This window comes from Eleutherodactylus coqui, chromosome 5 (genome assembly GCF_035609145.1).
Source record: "Eleutherodactylus coqui strain aEleCoq1 chromosome 5, aEleCoq1.hap1, whole genome shotgun sequence".
NCBI classification, from domain to species: domain Eukaryota; kingdom Metazoa; phylum Chordata; class Amphibia; order Anura; family Eleutherodactylidae; genus Eleutherodactylus; species Eleutherodactylus coqui.
This window is the reverse complement of record NC_089841.1, coordinates 549,119-571,147: the sequence shown is the minus strand read 5'-3', so window position 1 is coordinate 571,147 and position 22,029 is coordinate 549,119. Positions and strand designations below refer to the sequence as shown.

Here is a 22,029-nt window from a genome sequence, read left to right as displayed (position 1 = left end):
TCCATGGGGGTCGCCAGAGGCCCGTGCACCATAGCATCGTGTTACGCACCCATAGGGGCCCATGCACCATACCATCATGTAGAGCATCCATGGGGGTCGCCAGAGGCCCGTGCACCATAGCATCGTGTTACGCACCCATAGGGGCCCATGCACCATACCATCATGTAGAGCATCCATGGGGGGTCGCCAGAGGCCCGTGCACCATAGCATCGTGTTACACACCCATAGGGGCCCATGCACCATACCATCCTGTAGAGCATCCATGGGGGTCGCCAGAGGCCCGTGCACCATAGCATCGTGTTACGCACCCATAGGGGCCCATGCACCATACCATTATGTAGAGCATCCATGGGGGTCGCCAGGGGTCCATTCACCATACCACTCTGTAGAGCATCCATGGAGGTCGCCAGAGGCCCGTGCACCATAGCATCGTGTTACGCACCCATAGGGGCCCATGCACCATACCATCATGTCGAGCATCCATGGGGGTCGCCAGGGCTCCATTCACCATACCACCCTGTAGAGCATCCATGGAGGTTGCCAGAGGCCCGTGCACCATAGCATTGTGTTACGCACCCATAGGGGCCCATGCACCATACCATCGTGTAGAGCATCCATGGGGGTCACCAGGGGCCCATGCACCATACCATCCTATAGAGCATCCATGGGGGTCGCTAGAGGCCCGTGCACCATAGCATTGTGTTACGCACCCATAGGGGCCCATGCACCATACCATCATGTAGAGCATCCATGGGGGTCGCCAGAGGCCCATGCACCATATCATCCTGTAGAGCATCCATGGGGGCCGCCAGGGGCCCGTGCACCATACCATTGTGTAGAGCGTCTATCGGGGCCGCCTGGGGCCCATGCACCATACCATCGTGTAGAGCATCCATGGGGGCCGCCAGGGGCCCGTGCACCATACCATTGTGTAGAGCGTCTATCGGGGCCGCCTGGGACCCATGCACCATACCATCCTGTAGTGCATCTGTGGGGGCCGCCAGGGGCCCGTGCACCATACCATCATATAGCGCATCCATGCCTTCATATTCAAGTACACTATTGTTATGTCACAATAGGACCCCCATAGAGAGATGTGCTGCTGGAACCAGGTGATTACCCGGTGTATGTACCGCACTGCACTATATACTGACACTATAGCCTGTATACTGGATCTGTGCTCAGAACATGGAGCTAGTGGTGTTGGGTAAGCCAAGGCTGTTGTATAATCTCAGCATTTGCCTTGTGTGCAGCCGATATGACAGAGACCTGCGGGAGGGAGTCGGGTCTACAGCCGACAGGGCAGAAGGTCCATGTTGTCCCTGCAGGCAGCGTCCAGCACATCTGTATGTCCTGCTGCTCTTGCCAAGGTGTTCACTGGTTTTCTCTTTTTTTAGCACTTAAGATCCACATTTCTTCAGCCACCAAGGAAGTCCTAGATGAATTTGTCTGCTTTCAACTTGAACTTCGTGGGGACATTGAAATGAAGGTAATACGCACTATGGAAAGTCCAGACTGGGACATCTCTAACCCCAATTCCACAAAAGTTGGGCCGCTGCGTAAAATGTAAATCGAGATAAAGAATGCGACGATCCTGTCATACTGTATCCTGGTAGAACATATCCGAGGGAGGGGGGAGTTTGGTCTCATTGTTACAGACCTGTGTAAAGGGTTGGCCATTGATTCACAGGAATGATGCCATCCAATAGGTATTGCTTCATCTTCCTTATTTGCATTATTTCCCAGAGGAGCATGCATGGCCTTATAAGTCTCCTCAATCACCTTTTAGGTGCTCTCATTAAGGAGAGTTGATAGCTGCATTATATACAGACATGATCCTGTGATACCAATCACTGCAGGGCTCAGGAATGTTCCAGAAATCCCTGTTTGTGAGCACAGTTCTCTGTACAGTCCACAAATAGAAGTTACGTCTGTATCATGCAAAGAAGAAGCCATATATCAACACAATCCAGAAGCGCCGGCGTCTTCTCTGGGCCAAAGCTCATTTACAAGGGACAGAGGTAGAATAGAAAACTGTTATGTGGTTGGAGGAATCACAACGTGAAATTCTGTTAGGAGACCAGAGACGCCGTGTCCTGCAGACCCCAGAGGGGAGGGACCATCCAGCTTGTTATGAGCGCACAGTCCTGCCTCAATGATGGTAAAGGGCGGCATTAGTGCCTGTCAGGATGCTAACCTGCCCATGACATAGGCACTATCAATGCTGAGCAGTATATAGAGGTTGTAGGACAACATATGCCCCAAACAGACGTCTCTCTCACGTAAGGCCAATGCAAAACCACATACTGCATCCATCACAACAGCTTCACAGTAGAGTCTGGGGTGAACCGGCCGCCTGCAGTCCAGACCTTCCATCACAACAGCTTCACAGAAGAGTCCGGGGTGAACAGGCTGCCTGCAGTCCAGACCTTCCACCATATACTACATCCATCACAGCAGCTTCACAGGAGAAGAGTTCTGGGTGAACCAGCCGCCTGCAGTCCAGACCTTCCACCATATACTACATCCATCACATGGGCTTCACAGGAGAAGGGTCCGGGGTGAACTGGCTGCCTGCAGTCTGGACCTTCCACCATATACTACATTCATCACAACAGCTTCACAGGAGAAGAATCCGGGGTGAACAGGCTGCCTGCAGTCCAGACCTTCCATCATATACTACATCCATCACAACAGCTTCACAGGAGAAGAGTCCGGGGTGAACCGGCCGCCTGCAGTCCGGACCTTCCACCATATACTACATCCATCACAACAGCATGGCTTCACAGGAGAAGAGTCCGGGGTGAACAGGCTGCCTGCAGTCCAGACCTTCCATCATATACTACATCCATCACAACAGAGTCACAGGAGAAGAGTCCGGGGTGAACAGGCTGCTTGCAGTCCAGACCTTCCACCATATACTACATCCATCACAACAGCATGGCTTCACAGGAGAAGGGTCAGGGGTGAACCGACCGCCTGCAGTCCCAACCTTCCACCATATACTACATCCATCACAACAGCATGGCTTCACAGGAGAAGAGTCCGGGGTGAACCGGCCGCCTGCAGTCCAGACCTTCCATCATATACTACATCCATCACAACAGAGTCACAGGAGAAGAGTCCGGGGCGAACCGGCCGCCTGCAGTCCAGACCTTCCACCATACACTACATCCATCACAACAGCATGGCTTCACAGGAGAAGGGTCCGGGGTGAACCGGCCGCCTGCAGTCCCGACCTTCCACCATATACTACATCCATCACAACAGCATGGCTTCACAGAAGAAGAGTCCGGGGTGAACTGGCTGCCTGCAGTCCAGACCTTCCACCATATACTACATCCATCACAAGAGCATGGCTTCACAGGAGAAGGGTCCGGGGTGAACCGGCTGCCTGCAGTCCAGAACTTCCACCATATACTACATCCATCACAGCAGCTTCACAGGAGAAGAGTTCTGGGTGAACCAGCCGCCTGCAGTCCAGACCTTCCACCATATACTACATCCATCACATGGGCTTCACAGGAGAAGGGTCCGGGGTGAACCGGCTGCCTGCAGTCTGGACCTTCCACCATATACTACATTCATCACAACAGCTTCACAGGAGAAGAATCCGGGGTGAACAGGCTGCCTGCAGTCCAGACCTTCCATCATATACTACATCCATCACAACAGCTTCACAGGAGAAGAGTCCGGGGTGAACCGGCCGCCTGCAGTCCCGACCTTCCACCATATACTACATCCATCACAACAGCATGGCTTCACAGGAGAAGAGTCCGGGGTGAACCGGCCGCCTGCAGTCCAGACCTTCCATCATATACTACATCCATCACAACAGAGTCACAGGAGAAGAGTACGGGGTGAACCGGCCGCCTGCAGTCCAGACCTTCCACCATATACTACATCCATCACAACAGCATGGCTTCACAGAAGAAGAGTCCGGGGTGAACAGGCTGCCTGCAGTCCAGACCTTCCACCATATACTACATCCATCACAACAGCATGGCTTCACAGGAGAAGGGTCCGGGGTGAACCGGCCGCCTGCAGTCCAGACCTTCCACCATATACTACATCCATCACAACAGCATGGCTTCACAGGAGAAGGGTCCAGGGTGAACCGATCGCCTGCAGTCACGACCTTCCACCATATACTACATCCATCACAACAGCATGGCTTCACAGAAGAAGAGTCCGGGGTGAACTGGCTGCCTGCAGTCCAGACCTTCCACCATATACTACATCCATCACAACAGCATGGCTTCACAGGAGAAGGGTCCGGGGTGAACCGACCGCCTGCAGTCCCGACCTTCCACCATATACTACATCCATCACAACAGCATGGCTTCACAGAAGAAGAGTCCGGGGTGAACCGGCTGCCTGCAGTCCAGACCTTCCACCATATACTACATCCATCACAACAGCATGGCTTCACAGGGGAAGGGTCCGGGGTGGACCGGCTGCCTGCAGTCTGGACCTTCCACCATATACTACATCCATCACAACAGCATGGCTTCACAGGAGAAGAGTCTGGGGGAACCGGACGCCTGCAGGCCAGACCTTCCACCATATACTACATCCATCACAACAGCATGGCTTCACAGGAGAAGGGTCCAGAGTGAACCGTCCGCCTGCAGTCCAGACCTTCCACCATATACTGCATCCATCACAACAGCTTTACAGGAGAAGAGTCCGGGGTGAACTGGCTGCCTGCAGTCCAGACCTTCCACCATATACTACATCTATCACAACAGCATGGCTTCACAGGAGAAGGGTCCGGGGTGAACCGGCTGCCTGCAGTCCAAAACTTCCACCATATACTGCATCCATCACAGCAGCTTCACAGGAGAAGAGTCCGGGGTGAACTGGCTGCCTGCAGTCCAGACCTTCCACCATATACTACATCCATCACAACAGCATGGCTTCACAGGAGAAGGGTCCGGGGTGAACCGACCGCCTGCAGTCACGACCTTCCACCATATACTACATCCATCACAACAGCATGGCTTCACAGAAGAAGAGTCCGGGGTGAACAGGCTGCCTGCAGTCCAGACCTTCCACCATATACTACATCCATCACAACAGCATGGCTTCACAGGAGAAGGGTCCGGGGTGAACCGGCCGCCTGCAGTCCAGACCTTCCACCATATACTACATCCATCACAACAGCATGGCTTCACAGGGGAAGGGTCCGGGGTGGACCGGCTGCCTGCAGTCTGGACCTTCCACCATATACTACATCCATCACAACAGCATGGCTTCACAGGAGAAGAGTCTGGGGGAACCGGCCGCCTGCAGTCCAGACCTTCCACCATATACTACATCCATCACAACAGCATGGCTTCACAGGAGAAGGGTCCAGGGTGAACCGTCCGCCTGCAGTCCAAACCTTCCACCATATACTGCATCCATCACAACAGCTTTACAGGAGAAGAGTCCGGGGTGAACCGGCCGCCTGCAGTCTTGACCTTCCACCATATACTACATCCATCACAACAGCATGGCTTCATAGGAGAAGGGTCTGAGGTGAACCGGCCGCCTGCAGTCCAGACCTTCCATTATATACTACATCCATCACAACAGCATGGCTTCACAGGAGAAGAGTCCGGGGTGAACCGGCCGCCTGCAGTCTGGACCTTCCACCATATACTACATTCATCACAACAGCATGGCTTCACAGGAGAAGGGTCCGGGGTGAACCGTCCGCCTGCAGTCCAGACCTTCCACCATATACTGCATCCATCACAACAGCTTTACAGGAGAAGAGTCCGGGGTGAACCGGCCGCCTGCAGTCCAGACCTTCCATCATATACTACATCCATCACAACAGAGTCACAGGAGAAGAGTATGGGGTGAACCGGCCGCCTGCAGTCCAGACCTTCCACCATATACTACATCCATCACAACAGCATGGCTTCACAGAAGAAGAGTCCGGGGTGAACAGGCTGCCTGCAGTCCCGACCTTCCACCATATACTACATCCATCACAACAGCATGGCTTCACAGGAGAAGGGTCCGGGGTGAACCGGCCGCCTGCAGTCCAGACCTTCCACCATATACTACATCCATCACAACAGCATGGCTTCACAGGAGAAGGGTCCAGGGTGAACCGACCGCCTGCAGTCACGACCTTCCACCATATACTACATCCATCACAACAGCATGGCTTCACAGAAGAAGAGTCCGGGGTGAACTGGCTGCCTGCAGTCCAGACCTTCCACCATATACTACATCCATCACAACAGCATGGCTTCACAGGAGAAGGGTCCGGGGTGAACCGACCGCCTGCAGTCCCGACCTTCCACCATATACTACATCCATCACAACAGCATGGCTTCACAGAAGAAGAGTCCGGGGTGAACAGGCTGCCTGCAGTCCAGACCTTCCACCATATACTACATCCATCACAACAGCATGGCTTCACAGGAGAAGGGTCCGGGGTGAACCGGCCGCCTGCAGTCCAGACCTTCCACTATATACTACATCCATCACAACAGCATGGCTTCACAGGGGAAGGGTCCGGGGTGGACCGGCTGCCTGCAGTCTGGACCTTCCACCATATACTACATCCATCACAACAGCATGGCTTCACAGGAAAAGAGTCTGGGGGAACCGGACGCCTGCAGGCCAGACCTTCCACCATATACTACATCCATCACAACAGCATGGCTTCACAGGAGAAGGGTCCAGGGTGAACCGTCCGCCTGCAGTCCAGACCTTCCACCAAATACTACATTCATCACAACAGCATGGCTTCACAGGAGAAGGGTCCAGGGTGAACCGTCCGCCTGCAGTCTGGACCTTCCACCATATACTACATTCATCACAACAGCATGGCTTCACAGGAGAAGGGTCTGAGGTGAACCGGCCGCCTGCAGTCCAGACCTTCCATTATATACTACATCCATCACAACAGCATGGCTTCACAGGAGAAGAGTCCGGGGTGAACCGGCCGCCTGCAGTCTGGACCTTCCACCATATACTACATTCATCACAACAGCATGGCTTCACAGGAGAAGGGTCCGGGGTGAACCGTCCGCCTGCAGTCCAGACCTTCCACCATATACTGCATCCATCACAACAGCTTTACAGGAGAAGAGTCCGGGGTGAACCGGCCGCCTGCAGTCCAGACCTTCCACCATATACTACATCCATCACAACAGCTTCACAGGAGAAGAGTCCGGGGTGAACCGGCCGCCTGCAGTCCAGACCTTGCACCGTATACTACATCCATCACAACAGCATGGCTTCACAGGAGAAGGGTCCGGTGTGAACCGGCCGCCTGCAGTCCAGACCTTCCACCATATACTACATCCATCACAACAGCATGGCTTCACAGGGGAAGGGTCCAGGGTGAACCGGCTGCCTGCAGTCTGGACCTTCCACCATATACTGCATCCATCACAACAGCTTTACAGGAGAAGAGTCCAGGGTGAACCGGCCGCCTGCAGTCTTGACCTTTCACCATATACTACATCCATCACAAAAGCATGGCTTCACAGGAGAAGGGTCTGAGGTGAACCGGCCGCCTGCAGTCCAGACCTTCCACTATATACTACATCCATCACAACAGCATGGCTTCACAGGAGAAGAGTCCGGGGTGAACCGTCCGCCTGCAGTCTGGACCTTCCACCATATACTGCATCCATCACAACAGCTTTACAGGAGAAGAGTCCGGGGTGAACCGGCCGCCTGCAGTCTTGACCTTCCACCATATACTACATCCATCACAACAGCATGGCTTCACAGGAGAAGGGTCTGAGGTTAACCGGCCGCCTGCAGTCCAGACCTTCCACTATATACTACATCCATCACAACAGCATGGCTTCACAGGAGAAGAGTCCGGGGTGAACCGGCCGCCTGCAGTCTGGACCTTCCACCATATACTACATTCATCACAACAGCATGGCTTCACAGGAGAAGGGTCCGGGGTGAACCGGCCGCCTGCAGTCCAGACCTTCCACCATATACTACATCCATCACAACAGCATGGCTTCACAGGGGAAGGGTCCGGGGTGTACCGGCTGCCTGCAGTCTGGACCTTCCACCATATACTACATCCATCACAACAGCATGGCTTCACAGGAGAAGAGTCCGGGGTGAACCGTCCGCCTGCAGTCTGGACCTTCCACCATATACTGCATCCATCACAACAGCTTTACAGGAGAAGAGTCCGGGGTGAACCGGCCGCCTGCAGTCTTGACCTTCCACCATATACTACATCCATCACAACAGCATGGCTTCACAGGAGAAGGGTCTGAGGTTAACCGGCCGCCTGCAGTCCAGACCTTCCACTATATACTACATCCATCACAACAGCATGGCTTCACAGGAGAAGAGTCCGGGGTGAACCGGCCGCCTGCAGTCTGGACCTTCCACCATATACTACATTCATCACAACAGCATGGCTTCACAGGAGAAGGGTCCGGGGTGAACCGGCCGCCTGCAGTCCAGACCTTCCACCATATACTACATCCATCACAACAGCATGGCTTCACAGGGGAAGGGTCCGGGGTGAACCGGCTGCCTGCAGTCTGGACCTTCCACCATATACTACATCCATCACAACAGCATGGCTTCACAGGAGAAGAGTCTGGGGGAACCGGACGCCTGCAGGCCAGACCTTCCACCATATACTTCATCCATCACAACAGCATGGCTTCACAGGAGAAGAGTCCGGGGTGAACAGGCTGCCTGCAGTCCAGACCTTCCATCATATACTACATCCATCACAACAGCTTCACAGGAGAAGAGTCCGGGGTGAACTGGCTGCCTGCAGTCCGGACCTTCCACCATATACTACATCCATCACAACAGCATGGCTTCACAGGAGAAGGGTCTGAGGTGAACCAGCCACCTGCAGTCCAGACCTTCCAACATATTCAACATCCATCACAACAGAGTCACAGGAGAAGAGTCCGGGGTGAACTGGCCGCCTGCAGTCCAGACCTTCCACCATATACTACATCCATCATAACAGCATGGCTTCACAGAAGAAGAGTCCGGGGTGAACAGGCTGCCTGCAGTCTATGCCTTCCACCATATACTACATCCATCACAACAGCATGGCTTCACAGGAGAAGGGGTCCGGGGTGAACCGGCCGTCTGCAGACCAGACCTTCCACCATATACTACATCCATCACAACAGCATGGCTTCACAGGAGAAGAGTCCGGGGTGAATCGGCCGCCTGCAGTCCCGACCTTCCACCATATACTACATCCATCACAACAGCATGGCTTCACAGGAGAAGGGTCTGAGGTGAACCGGCCGCCTGCAGTCCAGACCTTCCACTATATACTACATCCATCACAACAGCATGGCTTCACAGGAGAAGAGTCTGGGGTGAACCGGCCGCCTGCAGTCCGGACTTTCCACAATATACTACATCCATCACAACAGCATGGCTTCACAGGAGAAGAGTCCGGGGTGAACCGGCCGCCTGCAGTCCAGACCTTCCACCATATACTACATCCATCACTACAGCTTCACAAGAGAAGAGTCCGGGGTGAACCAGCCGCCTGCAGTCCTGACCTTCCACCATATACTACATGCATCACAACAGCATGGCTTCACAGGAGAAGAGTCCGGGGTGAACCGGCCACCTGCATTCCAGACCTTCCATAATATACTACATCCATCACAACAGCATGGCTTCACAGGAGAAGAGTCTGGGGTGAAGCGGCCGCCTGCAGTCCGGACTTTCCACAATATACTACATCCATCACAACAGCATGGCTTCACAGGAGAAGAGTCTGGGGTGAACCGGCCGCCTGCAGTCCAGACCTTCCACCATATACTACATCCATCACAACAGCTTCACAGGAGAAGAGTCCGGGGTGAACCAACCGCCGGCAGTCCAGACCTTCCCCCATATAAAGCATCCATCACAACAGCATGGCTTCACAGGAGAAGGGTCTGAGGTGAACCGGCCGCCTGCAGTCCAGACCTTCCATCATATACTACATCCATCACAACAGCATGGCTTCACAGGAGAAGGGTCCGGGGTGAACCGACCGCCTGCAGTCCCGACCTTCCACCATATACTACATCCATCACAACAGCATGGCTTCACAGAAGAAGAGTCCGGGGTGAACAGGCTGCCTGCAGTCCAGACCTTCCACCATATACTACATCCATCACAACAGCATGGCTTCACAGGAGAAGGGTCCGGGGTGAACCGGCCGCCTGCAGTCCAGACCTTCCACTATATACTACATCCATCACAACAGCATGGCTTCACAGGGGAAGGGTCCGGGGTGGACCGGCTGCCTGCAGTCTGGACCTTCCACCATATACTACATCCATCACAACAGCATGGCTTCACAGGAGAAGAGTCTGGGGGAACCGGACGCCTGCAGGCCAGACCTTCCACCATATACTACATCCATCACAACAGCATGGCTTCACAGGAGAAGGGTCCAGGGTGAACCGTCCGCCTGCAGTCCAGACCTTCCACCAAATACTGCATCCATCACAACAGCTTTACAGGAGAAGAGTCCGGGGTGAACCGGCCGCCTGCAGTCTTGACCTTCCACTATATACTACATCCATCACAACAGCATGGCTTCACAGGAGAAGGGTCTGAGGTTAACCGGCCGCCTGCAGTCCAGACCTTCCACTATATACTACATCCATCACAACAGCATGGCTTCACAGGAGAAGAGTCCGGGGTGAACCGTCCGCCTGCAGTCTGGACCTTCCACCATATACTGCATCCATCACAACAGCTTTACAGGAGAAGAGTCCGGGGTGAACCGGCCGCCTGCAGTCTTGACCTTCCACCATATACTACATCCATCACAACAGCATGGCTTCACAGGAGAAGGGTCTGAGGTTAACCGGCCGCCTGCAGTCCAGACCTTCCACTATATACTACATCCATCACAACAGCATGGCTTCACAGGAGAAGAGTCCGGGGTGAACCGGCCGCCTGCAGTCTGGACCTTCCACCATATACTACATTCATCACAACAGCATGGCTTCACAGGAGAAGGGTCCGGGGTGAACCGGCCGCCTGCAGTCCAGACCTTCCACCATATACTACATCCATCACAACAGCATGGCTTCACAGGGGAAGGGTCCGGGGTGTACCGGCTGCCTGCAGTCTGGACCTTCCACCATATACTACATCCATCACAACAGCATGGCTTCACAGGAGAAGAGTCCGGGGTGAACCGTCCGCCTGCAGTCTGGACCTTCCACCATATACTGCATCCATCACAACAGCTTTACAGGAGAAGAGTCCGGGGTGAACCGGCCGCCTGCAGTCTTGACCTTCCACCATATACTACATCCATCACAACAGCATGGCTTCACAGGAGAAGGGTCTGAGGTTAACCGGCCGCCTGCAGTCCAGACCTTCCACTATATACTACATCCATCACAACAGCATGGCTTCACAGGAGAAGAGTCCGGGGTGAACCGGCCGCCTGCAGTCTGGACCTTCCACCATATACTACATTCATCACAACAGCATGGCTTCACAGGAGAAGGGTCCGGGGTGAACCGGCCGCCTGCAGTCCAGACCTTCCACCATATACTACATCCATCACAACAGCATGGCTTCACAGGGGAAGGGTCCGGGGTGAACCGGCTGCCTGCAGTCTGGACCTTCCACCATATACTACATCCATCACAACAGCATGGCTTCACAGGAGAAGAGTCTGGGGGAACCGGACGCCTGCAGGCCAGACCTTCCACCATATACTTCATCCATCACAACAGCATGGCTTCACAGGAGAAGAGTCCGGGGTGAACAGGCTGCCTGCAGTCCAGACCTTCCATCATATACTACATCCATCACAACAGCTTCACAGGAGAAGAGTCCGGGGTGAACTGGCTGCCTGCAGTCCGGACCTTCCACCATATACTACATCCATCACAACAGCATGGCTTCACAGGAGAAGGGTCTGAGGTGAACCAGCCACCTGCAGTCCAGACCTTCCAACATATTCAACATCCATCACAACAGAGTCACAGGAGAAGAGTCCGGGGTGAACTGGCCGCCTGCAGTCCAGACCTTCCACCATATACTACATCCATCATAACAGCATGGCTTCACAGAAGAAGAGTCCGGGGTGAACAGGCTGCCTGCAGTCTATGCCTTCCACCATATACTACATCCATCACAACAGCATGGCTTCACAGGAGAAGGGGTCCGGGGTGAACCGGCCGTCTGCAGACCAGACCTTCCACCATATACTACATCCATCACAACAGCATGGCTTCACAGGAGAAGAGTCCGGGGTGAATCGGCCGCCTGCAGTCCCGACCTTCCACCATATACTACATCCATCACAACAGCATGGCTTCACAGGAGAAGGGTCTGAGGTGAACCGGCCGCCTGCAGTCCAGACCTTCCACTATATACTACATCCATCACAACAGCATGGCTTCACAGGAGAAGAGTCTGGGGTGAACCGGCCGCCTGCAGTCCGGACTTTCCACAATATACTACATCCATCACAACAGCATGGCTTCACAGGAGAAGAGTCCGGGGTGAACCGGCCGCCTGCAGTCCAGACCTTCCACCATATACTACATCCATCACTACAGCTTCACAAGAGAAGAGTCCGGGGTGAACCAGCCGCCTGCAGTCCTGACCTTCCACCATATACTACATGCATCACAACAGCATGGCTTCACAGGAGAAGAGTCCGGGGTGAACCGGCCACCTGCATTCCAGACCTTCCATAATATACTACATCCATCACAACAGCATGGCTTCACAGGAGAAGAGTCTGGGGTGAAGCGGCCGCCTGCAGTCCGGACTTTCCACAATATACTACATCCATCACAACAGCATGGCTTCACAGGAGAAGAGTCTGGGGTGAACCGGCCGCCTGCAGTCCAGACCTTCCACCATATACTACATCCATCACAACAGCTTCACAGGAGAAGAGTCCGGGGTGAACCAACCGCCGGCAGTCCAGACCTTCCCCCATATAAAGCATCCATCACAACAGCATGGCTTCACAGGAGAAGGGTCTGAGGTGAACCGGCCGCCTGCAGTCCAGACCTTCCATCATATACTACATCCATCACAACAGCATGGCTTCACAGGAGAAGAGTCCAGGATGAACCGGCCGCCTGCAGTCCAGACCTTCCACCATATACTACATCCATCACTACAGCTTCACAGGAGAAGAGTCCGGGGTGAACCGGCTGCCTGCAGTCCAGACCTTCCACCATATACTACATCCATCACAACAGCTTCACAGGAGAAGAGTCCGGGGTGAACCGGCCGCCTGCAGTCCAGACCTTCCACCATATACTACATCCATCACAACAGCTTCACAGGAGAAGGGTCTGAGGTGAACCGGCCACCTGCAGTCCAGACCTTCCACCATATACTACATCCATCACAACAGCATGGCTTCACAGGAGAAGGGTCCGGGGTGAACCGGCCGCCTGCAGTCCAGACCTTCCACCATATACTACATCCATCACTACAGCTTCACAGGAGAAGAGTCCGGGGTGAACCAGCCGCCTGCAGTCCAGACCTTCCACCATATACTACATCCATCACAACAGCATGGCTTCACAGAAGAGTCCGGGGTGAACCGGCCGCCTGCAGTCCAGACCTTCCACCATATACTACATCCATCACTACAGCTTCACAGGAGAAGAGTCCGTGGTGAACCGGCCGCCTGCAGTCTGGACCTTCCACCATATACTACATCCATCACAACAGCATGGCTTCACAGAAGAGTCCGGGGTGAACCGGCCGCCTGCAGTCCAGACCTTCCACCATATACTACATCCATCACTACAGCTTCACAGGAGAAGAGTCCGGGGTGAACCAGCCGCCTGCAGTCCAGACCTTCCACCATATACTACATGCATCACAACAGCATGGCTGGATGCTGCACAATGGTGGACACAGGCCTTGTCCCAATGTTTGTAAGATATGATGCCGCCAGTAATTTCTAAATGAGCTATAAATGAAATGGAACAATGCTCCCCCCTCCTCTGATATGTTACAAATTATTGCATTCTTGTTTCATTTACATTTTACACAACGTTTTTGGAATTGGGGTTGTAGATGGACGCTCGGAGGCGTCTCCCCCCCCCCCCCCTTCATTAATGGCATATCAGAAGTATGTGATAAATGTTTGCTTGGTGCCAGTTTCACTGCTAGGAATCCCAACTATCATGAGAAGAGGGTTTCCTTCCCAGTTGGCATTCCACAGGGGAAACCGCTCATGTATGTGACTCTTTGCACTAGATGAGGGGTTGTGGCAACTTCCATAACCGGCCACCTCACTCATATATTCCTTTCTAGAATGCCAGACAAGGGTCCAGGGACCCTATGTTCTCACTATTGGGGAGACCCAGAGGTGGCTACACCATGAACCCGACCTTCTGCTTCTCTCTGACATGGAGGCTACAGTGCCTTGTGAAAGTATTCAGCCTCTTTGTGCTTTTCCTTCTTGTTGTGTCACAACCTGGATTTTGGGGGGTTTGACCATATGATCCCACAACACCCCAATGCTCAGATGTACAAAATATTTTTAACTGTTAAAGGATAATTAAGCCAAAAAGACAGAGAACTGTAATGTGCGCGAGTACCCAATGACAGCCAACACCTGGTGGAGCCACCCTTTCTCTTGCACTCTTCTAGCTGCGCTCTATGGATTTTTTGCCTATTCTTGAAGGTAAAATTGCTCCAATTACCTCCAGTGAGACGGTTGTGTTGGTGCCCGGCAAGCTTCATGTGCATGTCTCCCCTTAGACCCTCCAGTGTAGCTACACCAGTACATTTAGGTCCCCTGTCCCGCTGGACGGAGACCCTCCATCCCCATCTCTGGCAGAAGGCTTCCTCCGGCATTGTCCTACACTGACTGCCGTCCATCTTTCCTTCGAACAGTTCTCCACTCCCTATGATGCTGCACTGTGAGCGGATGTTCTTGGGGCGACGGGGCGTGTGGGGTGCTCCACATACAGCATTACCCAGGATGGACAGAAACGTCAATGGTAGTCTCCTCTAGGAGCAGAGAACCTTCTATAACGAGGCAGTAGACTACAAACAAGTTTTATTATATTTTTTCTAAAGCGATGGCTGTTTTACTAACATGTCTTACATACAACCCCAGCCGTATAGTATACAGCTTATAGAGTCCTATATACAGATCCCTCCATCTCCCCTGTATAGTATACGGCTTACAGAGTCCTATATACAGATCCCCCCATCTCCCCTGTATAGTATATGGCTTATAGAGTCCTATATACAGATCCCTCCATCTCCCCTGTATAGTATACGGCTTACAGAGTCCTATATACAGATCCCTCCATCTCCTCTGTATAGTATACGGCTTAGAGTGTCCTATATACAGATCCCCCCATCTCCTCTGTATAGTATACGGCTTATAGTGTCCTATATACAGATCCCCCCATCTCCTCTGTATAGTATACGGCTTATAGTGTCCTATATACAGATCCCCCCATCTCCTCTGTATAGTATATGGCTTATAGTGTCCTATATACAGATCCCCCCATCTCCTCTGTATAGTATACAGCTTATAGAGTCCTATATACAGATCCCTCCATCTCCTCTGTATAGTATACGGCTTATAGTGTCGTATATACAGATCCCCCCATCTCCTCTGTATAGTATATGGCTTATAGTGTCCTATATACAGATCCCACCATCTCCTCTGTATAGTATACGGCTTATAGTGTCCTATATACAGATCCCTCCATCTCCTCTGTATAGTATACAGCTTATAGAGTCCTATATACAGATCCCTCCATCTCCTCTGTATAGTATACGGCTTATAGTGTCGTATATACAGATCCCCCCATCTCCTCTGTATAGTATATGGCTTATAGTGTCCTATATACAGATCCCACCATCTCCTCTGTATAGTATACGGCTTATAGTGTCCTATATACAGATCCCTCCATCTCCTCTGTATAGTATACAGCTTATAGAGTCCTATATACAGATCCCTCCATCTCCTCTGTATAGTATACGGCTTATAGTGTCCTATATACAGATCCCCCATCTCCTCTGTATAGTATACAGCTTATAGAGTCCTATATACAGATCCCACCATCTCCTCTGTATAGTATATGGCTTATAGTGTCCTATATACAGATCCCCCCATCTCCTCTGTATAGTATATGGCTTATAGTGTCCTATATACAGATCCCCCCATCTCCTCTGTATAGTATACGGCTTATAGTGTCCTATATACAGATCCCTCCATCTCCTCTGTATAGTATATGGCTTATAGTGTCCTATATACAGATCCCCCCATCTCCTCTGTATAGTATACGGCTTATAGTGTCCTATATACAGACCCCTCCATCTCCTCTGTATAGTATACGGCTTATAGTGTCCTATATACAGATCCCTCCATCTCCCCTGTATAGTATACGGCTTATAGTGTCCTATATACAGATCCCCCATCTCCTCTGTATAGTATACGGCTTATAGTGTCCTATATACAGATCCCTCCATCTCCTCTGTATAGTATACAGCTTATAGTGTCCTATATACAGATCCCTCCATCTCCCCTGTATAGTATACGGCTTATAGTGTCCTATATACAGATCCCTCCATCTCCTCTGTATAGTATACAGCTTATAGTGTCCTATATACAGATCCCTCCATCTCCCCTGTATAGTATACGGCTTATAGTGTCCTATATACAGATCCCTCCATCTCCTCTGTATAGTATATGGCTTATAGTGTCCTATATACAGATCCCTCCATCTCCTCTGTATAGTATACGGCTTATAGTGTCCTATATACAGATCCCCCCATCTCCTCTGCATAGTATATGGCTTATAGTGTCCTATATACAGATCCCACCATCTCCTCTGTATAGTATACAGCTTATAGTGTCCTATATACAGATCCCTCCATCTCCTCTGTATAGTATACGGCTTATAGTGTCCTATATACAGATCCCTCCATCTCCTCTGTATAGTATACGGCTTATAGTGTCCTATATACAGATCCCTCCATCTCCCCTGTATAATATACGGCTTATAGTGTCCTATATACAGATCCCTCCATCTCCTCTGTATAGTATATGGCTTATAGTGTCCTATATACAGATCCCTCCATCTCCTCTGTATAGTATATGGCTTATAGTGTCCTATATACAGATCCCTCCATCTCCTCTGTATAGTATACGGCTTATAGTGTCCTATATACAGATCCCCCCATCTCCCCTGTATAATATACGGCTTATAGTGTCCTATATACAGATCCCTCCATCTCCTCTGTATAGTATATGGCTTATAGTGTCCTATATACAGATCCCTCCATCTCCTCTGTATAGTATATGGCTTATAGTGTCCTATATACAGATCCCTCCATCTCCTCTGTATAGTATACAGCTTATAGAGTCCTATATACAGATCCCTCCATCTCCCCTGTATAGTATATGGCTTATAGTGTCCTATATACAGACCCCTCCATCTCCCCTGTATAGTATACGGCTTATAGTGTCCTATATACAGATCCCCCCATCTCCTCTGTATAGTATATAGCTTATAGTGTCCTATATACAGATCCCCCCATCTACTCTGTATAGTATACGGCTTATAGTGTCCTATATACAGATCCCTCCATCCCTTCTGTATAGTATACGGCTTATAGTGTCCTATATACAGATCCCCCCCATCTCCTCTGTATAGTATACGGCTTATAGTGTCCTATATACAGATCCCTCCATCTCCTCTGTATAGTATACGGCTTATAGTGTCCTATATACAGATCCCCCCATCTCCTCTGTATAGTATACGGCTTATAGTGTCCTATATACAGATCCCACCATCTCCTCTGTATAGTATATGGCTTATAGTGTCCTATATACAGACCCCTCCATCTCCCCTGTATAGTATACGGCTTATAGTGTCCTATATACAGATCCCCCCATCTCCTCTGTATAGTATATAGCTTATAGTGTCCTATATACAGATCCCCCCATCTCCTCTGTATAGTATATGGCTTATAGTGTCCTATATACAGATCCCCCCATCTACTCTGTATAGTATACGGCTTATAGTGTCCTATATACAGATCCCTCCATCCCTTCTGTATAGTATACGGCTTATAGTGTCCTATATAAAGATCCCCCCCATCTCCTCTGTATAGTATACGGCTTATAGTGTCCTATATACAGATCCCCCCCATCTCCTCTGTATAGTATATGGCTTATAGTGTCCTATATACAGACCCCTCCATCTCCCCTGTATAGTATACGGCTTATAGTGTCCTATATACAGATCCCCCCATCTCCTCTGTATAGTATATAGCTTATAGTGTCCTATATACAGATCCCCCCATCTACTCTGTATAGTATACGGCTTATAGTGTCCTATATACAGATCCCTCCATCTCCTCTGTATAGTATACGGCTTATAGTGTCCTATATACAGATCCCACCATCTCCTCTGTATAGTATACGGCTTATAGTGTCCTATATACAGATCCCTCCATCTCCTCTGTATAGTATACGGCTTATAGTGTCCTATATACAGATCCCCCCCATCTCCTCTGTATAGTATACGGCTTATAGTGTCCTATATACAGATCCCTCCATCCCCTGTATAGTATACGGCTTATAGTGTCCTATATACAGATCCCCCCCATCTCCTCTGTATAGTATACGGCTTATAGTGTCCTATATACAGATCCCTCCATCTCCTCTGTATAGTATACGGCTTATAGTGTCCTATATACAGATCCCCCCCATCTCCTCTGTATAGTATACGGCTTATAGTGTCCTATATACAGATCCCTCCATCTCCTCTGTATAGTATATGGCTTATAGTGTCCTATATACAGATCCCTCCATCTCCTCTGTATAGTATACGGCTTATAGTGTCCTATATACAGATCCCTCCATCTCCTCTGTATAGTATATGGCTTATAGTGTCCTATATACAGATCCCTCCATCTCCTCTGTATAGTATACGGCTTATAGTGTCCTATATACAGATCCCTCCATCTCCTCTGTATAGTATACAGCTTATAGTGTCCTATATACAGATCCCTCCATCTCCTCTGTATAGTATATAGCTTATAGTGTCCTATATACAGATCCCTCCATCTCCTCTGTATAGTATACGGCTTATAGTGTCCTATATACAGATCCCCCCATCTCCTCTGTATAGTATATGGCTTATAGTGTCCTATATACAGATCCCCCCATCTACTCTGTATAGTATACGGCTTATAGTGTCCTATATACAGATCCCCCCATCTCCTCTGTATAGTATACGGCTTATAGTGTCCTATATACAGATCCCTCCATCTCCTCTGTATAGTATATGGCTTATAGTGTCCTATATACAGATCCCCCCATCTCCCCTGTATAGTATACGGCTTATAGTGTCCTATATACAGATCCCCCCATCTCCTCTGTATAGTATATGGCTTATAGTGTCCTATATACAGATCCCTCCATCTCCCCTGCATAGTATACGGCTTATAGTGTCCTATATACAGATCCCTCCATCTCCTCTGTATAGTATACGGCTTATAGTGTCCTATATACAGATCCCTCCATCTCCTCTGTATAGTATATGGCTTATAGTGTCCTATATACAGATCCCTCCATCTCCCCTGCATAGTATACGGCTTATAGTGTCCTATATACAGATCCCCCCATCTCCTCTGTATAGTATACGGCTTATAGTGTCCTATATACAGATCCCTCCATCTCCTCTGTATAGTATATAGCTTATAGTGTCCTATATACAGATCCCCCCATCTCCTCTGTATAGTATATGGCTTATAGTGTCCTATATACAGATCCCCCCATCTACTCTGTATAGTATACGGCTTATAGTGTCCTATATACAGATCCCCCCATCTCCTCTGTATAGTATACGGCTTATAGTGTCCTATATACAGATCCCTCCATCTCCCCTGCATAGTATACGGCTTATAGTGTCCTATATACAGATCCCTCCATCTCCTCTGTATAGTATACGGCTTATAGTGTCCTATATACAGATCCCTCCATCTCCTCTGTATAGTATATGGCTTATAGTGTCCTATATACAGATCCCTCCATCTCCCCTGCATAGTATACGGCTTATAGTGTCCTATATACAGATCCCCCCATCTCCTCTGTATAGTATACGGCTTATAGTGTCCTATATACAGATCCCTCCATCTCCTCTGTATAGTATATGGCTTATAGTGTCCTATATACAGATCCCTCCATCTCCTCTGTATAGTATACGGCTTATAGTATCCTATATACAGACCCCCCCATCTCCTCTGTATAGTATACGGCTTATAGTGTCCTATATACAGATCCCCCCCATCTCCTCTGTATAGTATACAGCTTATAGTGTCCTATATACAGATCCCTCCATCTCCCCTGTATAGTATACGGCTTATAGTGTCCTATATACAGATCCCTCCATCTCCTCTGTATAGTATACGGCTTATAGTGTCCTATATACAGATCCCCCCATCTCCTCTGTATAGTATACGGCTTATAGTGTCCTATATACAGATCCCTCCATCTCCTCTGTATAGTATACGGCTTATAGTGTCCTATATACAGATCCCCCCATCTCCTCTGTATAGTATACGGCTTATAGTGTCCTATATACAGATCCCCCCATCTCCTCTGTATAGTATACGGCTTATAGTGTCCTATATACAGATCCCCCCCATCTCCCCTGTATAGTATATGGCTTATAGTGTCCTATATACAGATCCCCCCATCTCCCCTGTATAGTATACGGCTTATAGTGTCCTATATACAGATCCCTCCATCTCCCCTGTATAGTATATGGCTTATAGTGTCCTATATACAGATCCCCCCCATCTCCCCTGTATAGTATATGGCTTATAGTGTCCTATATACAGATCCCCCCATCTCCCCTGTATAGTATACGGCTTATAGTGTCCTATATACAGATCCCACCATCTCCTCTGTATAGTATACGGCTTATAGTGTCCTATATACAGATCCCTCCCATCTCCCCTGTATAGTATACGGCTTATAGTGTCCTATATACAGATCCCTCCATCTCCTCTGTATAGTATACAGCTTATAGAGTCCTATATACAGATCCCTCCATCTCCTCTGTATAGTATATGGCTTATAGTGTCCTATATACAGATCCCACCATCTCCCCTGTATAGTATATGGCTTTTAGTGTCCTATATACAGACCCCTCCATCTCCCCTGTATAGTATACGGCTTATAGTGTCCTATATACAGATCCCCCCATCTCCTCTGTATAGTATATAGCTTATAGTGTCCTATATACAGATCCCCCCATCTCCTCTGTATAGTATATGGCTTATAGTGTCCTATATACAGATCCCCCCATCTACTCTGTATAGTATACGGCTTATAGTGTCCTATATACAGATCCCTCCATCCCTTCTGTATAGTATACGGCTTATAGTGTCCTATATACAGATCCCACCATCTCCTCTGTATAGTATACGGCTTATAGTGTCCTATATACAGATCCCCCCATCTCCTCTGTATAGTATATGGCTTATAGTGTCCTATATACAGATCCCTCCATCTCCTCTGTATAGTATACGGCTTATAGTGTCCTATATACAGACCCCCCCATCTCCCCTGTATAGTATATGGCTTATAGTGTCCTATATACAGATCCCCCCCATCTCCCCTGTATAGTATACGGCTTATAGTGTCCTATATACAGATCCCTCCATCTCCTCTGTATAGTATACAGCTTATAGAGTCCTATATACAGATCCCTCCATCTCCCCTGTATAGTATATGGCTTATAGTGTCCTATATACAGATCCCACCATCTCCCCTGTATAGTATATGGCTTTTAGTGTCCTATATACAGACCCCTCCATCTCCCCTGTATAGTATACGGCTTATAGTGTCCTATATACAGATCCCCCCATCTCCTCTGTATAGTATATAGCTTATAGTGTCCTATATACAGATCCCCCCATCTCCTCTGTATAGTATATGGCTTATAGTGTCCTATATACAGATCCCCCCATCTACTCTGTATAGTATACGGCTTATAGTGTCCTATATACAGATCCCTC

The 22,029-nt window shown here is 49.9% G+C and overlaps 1 protein-coding gene across 2 annotated transcripts in view; it reads left to right on the top strand.

The window, feature by feature from the left end:
- NPR2 (natriuretic peptide receptor 2) overlaps nucleotides 1-22,029 on the top strand; it is a 234,070-nt gene that overhangs the window by 194,212 nt on the left and 17,829 nt on the right. For both annotated transcript variants that reach the window (XM_066602181.1, XM_066602180.1), the window contains exon 21: nucleotides 1,398-1,489. In XM_066602181.1, coding sequence (XP_066458278.1) covers nucleotides 1,398-1,489 — 92 coding nt within the window. The remainder of the gene's footprint in view (nucleotides 1-1,397; nucleotides 1,490-22,029) is intronic.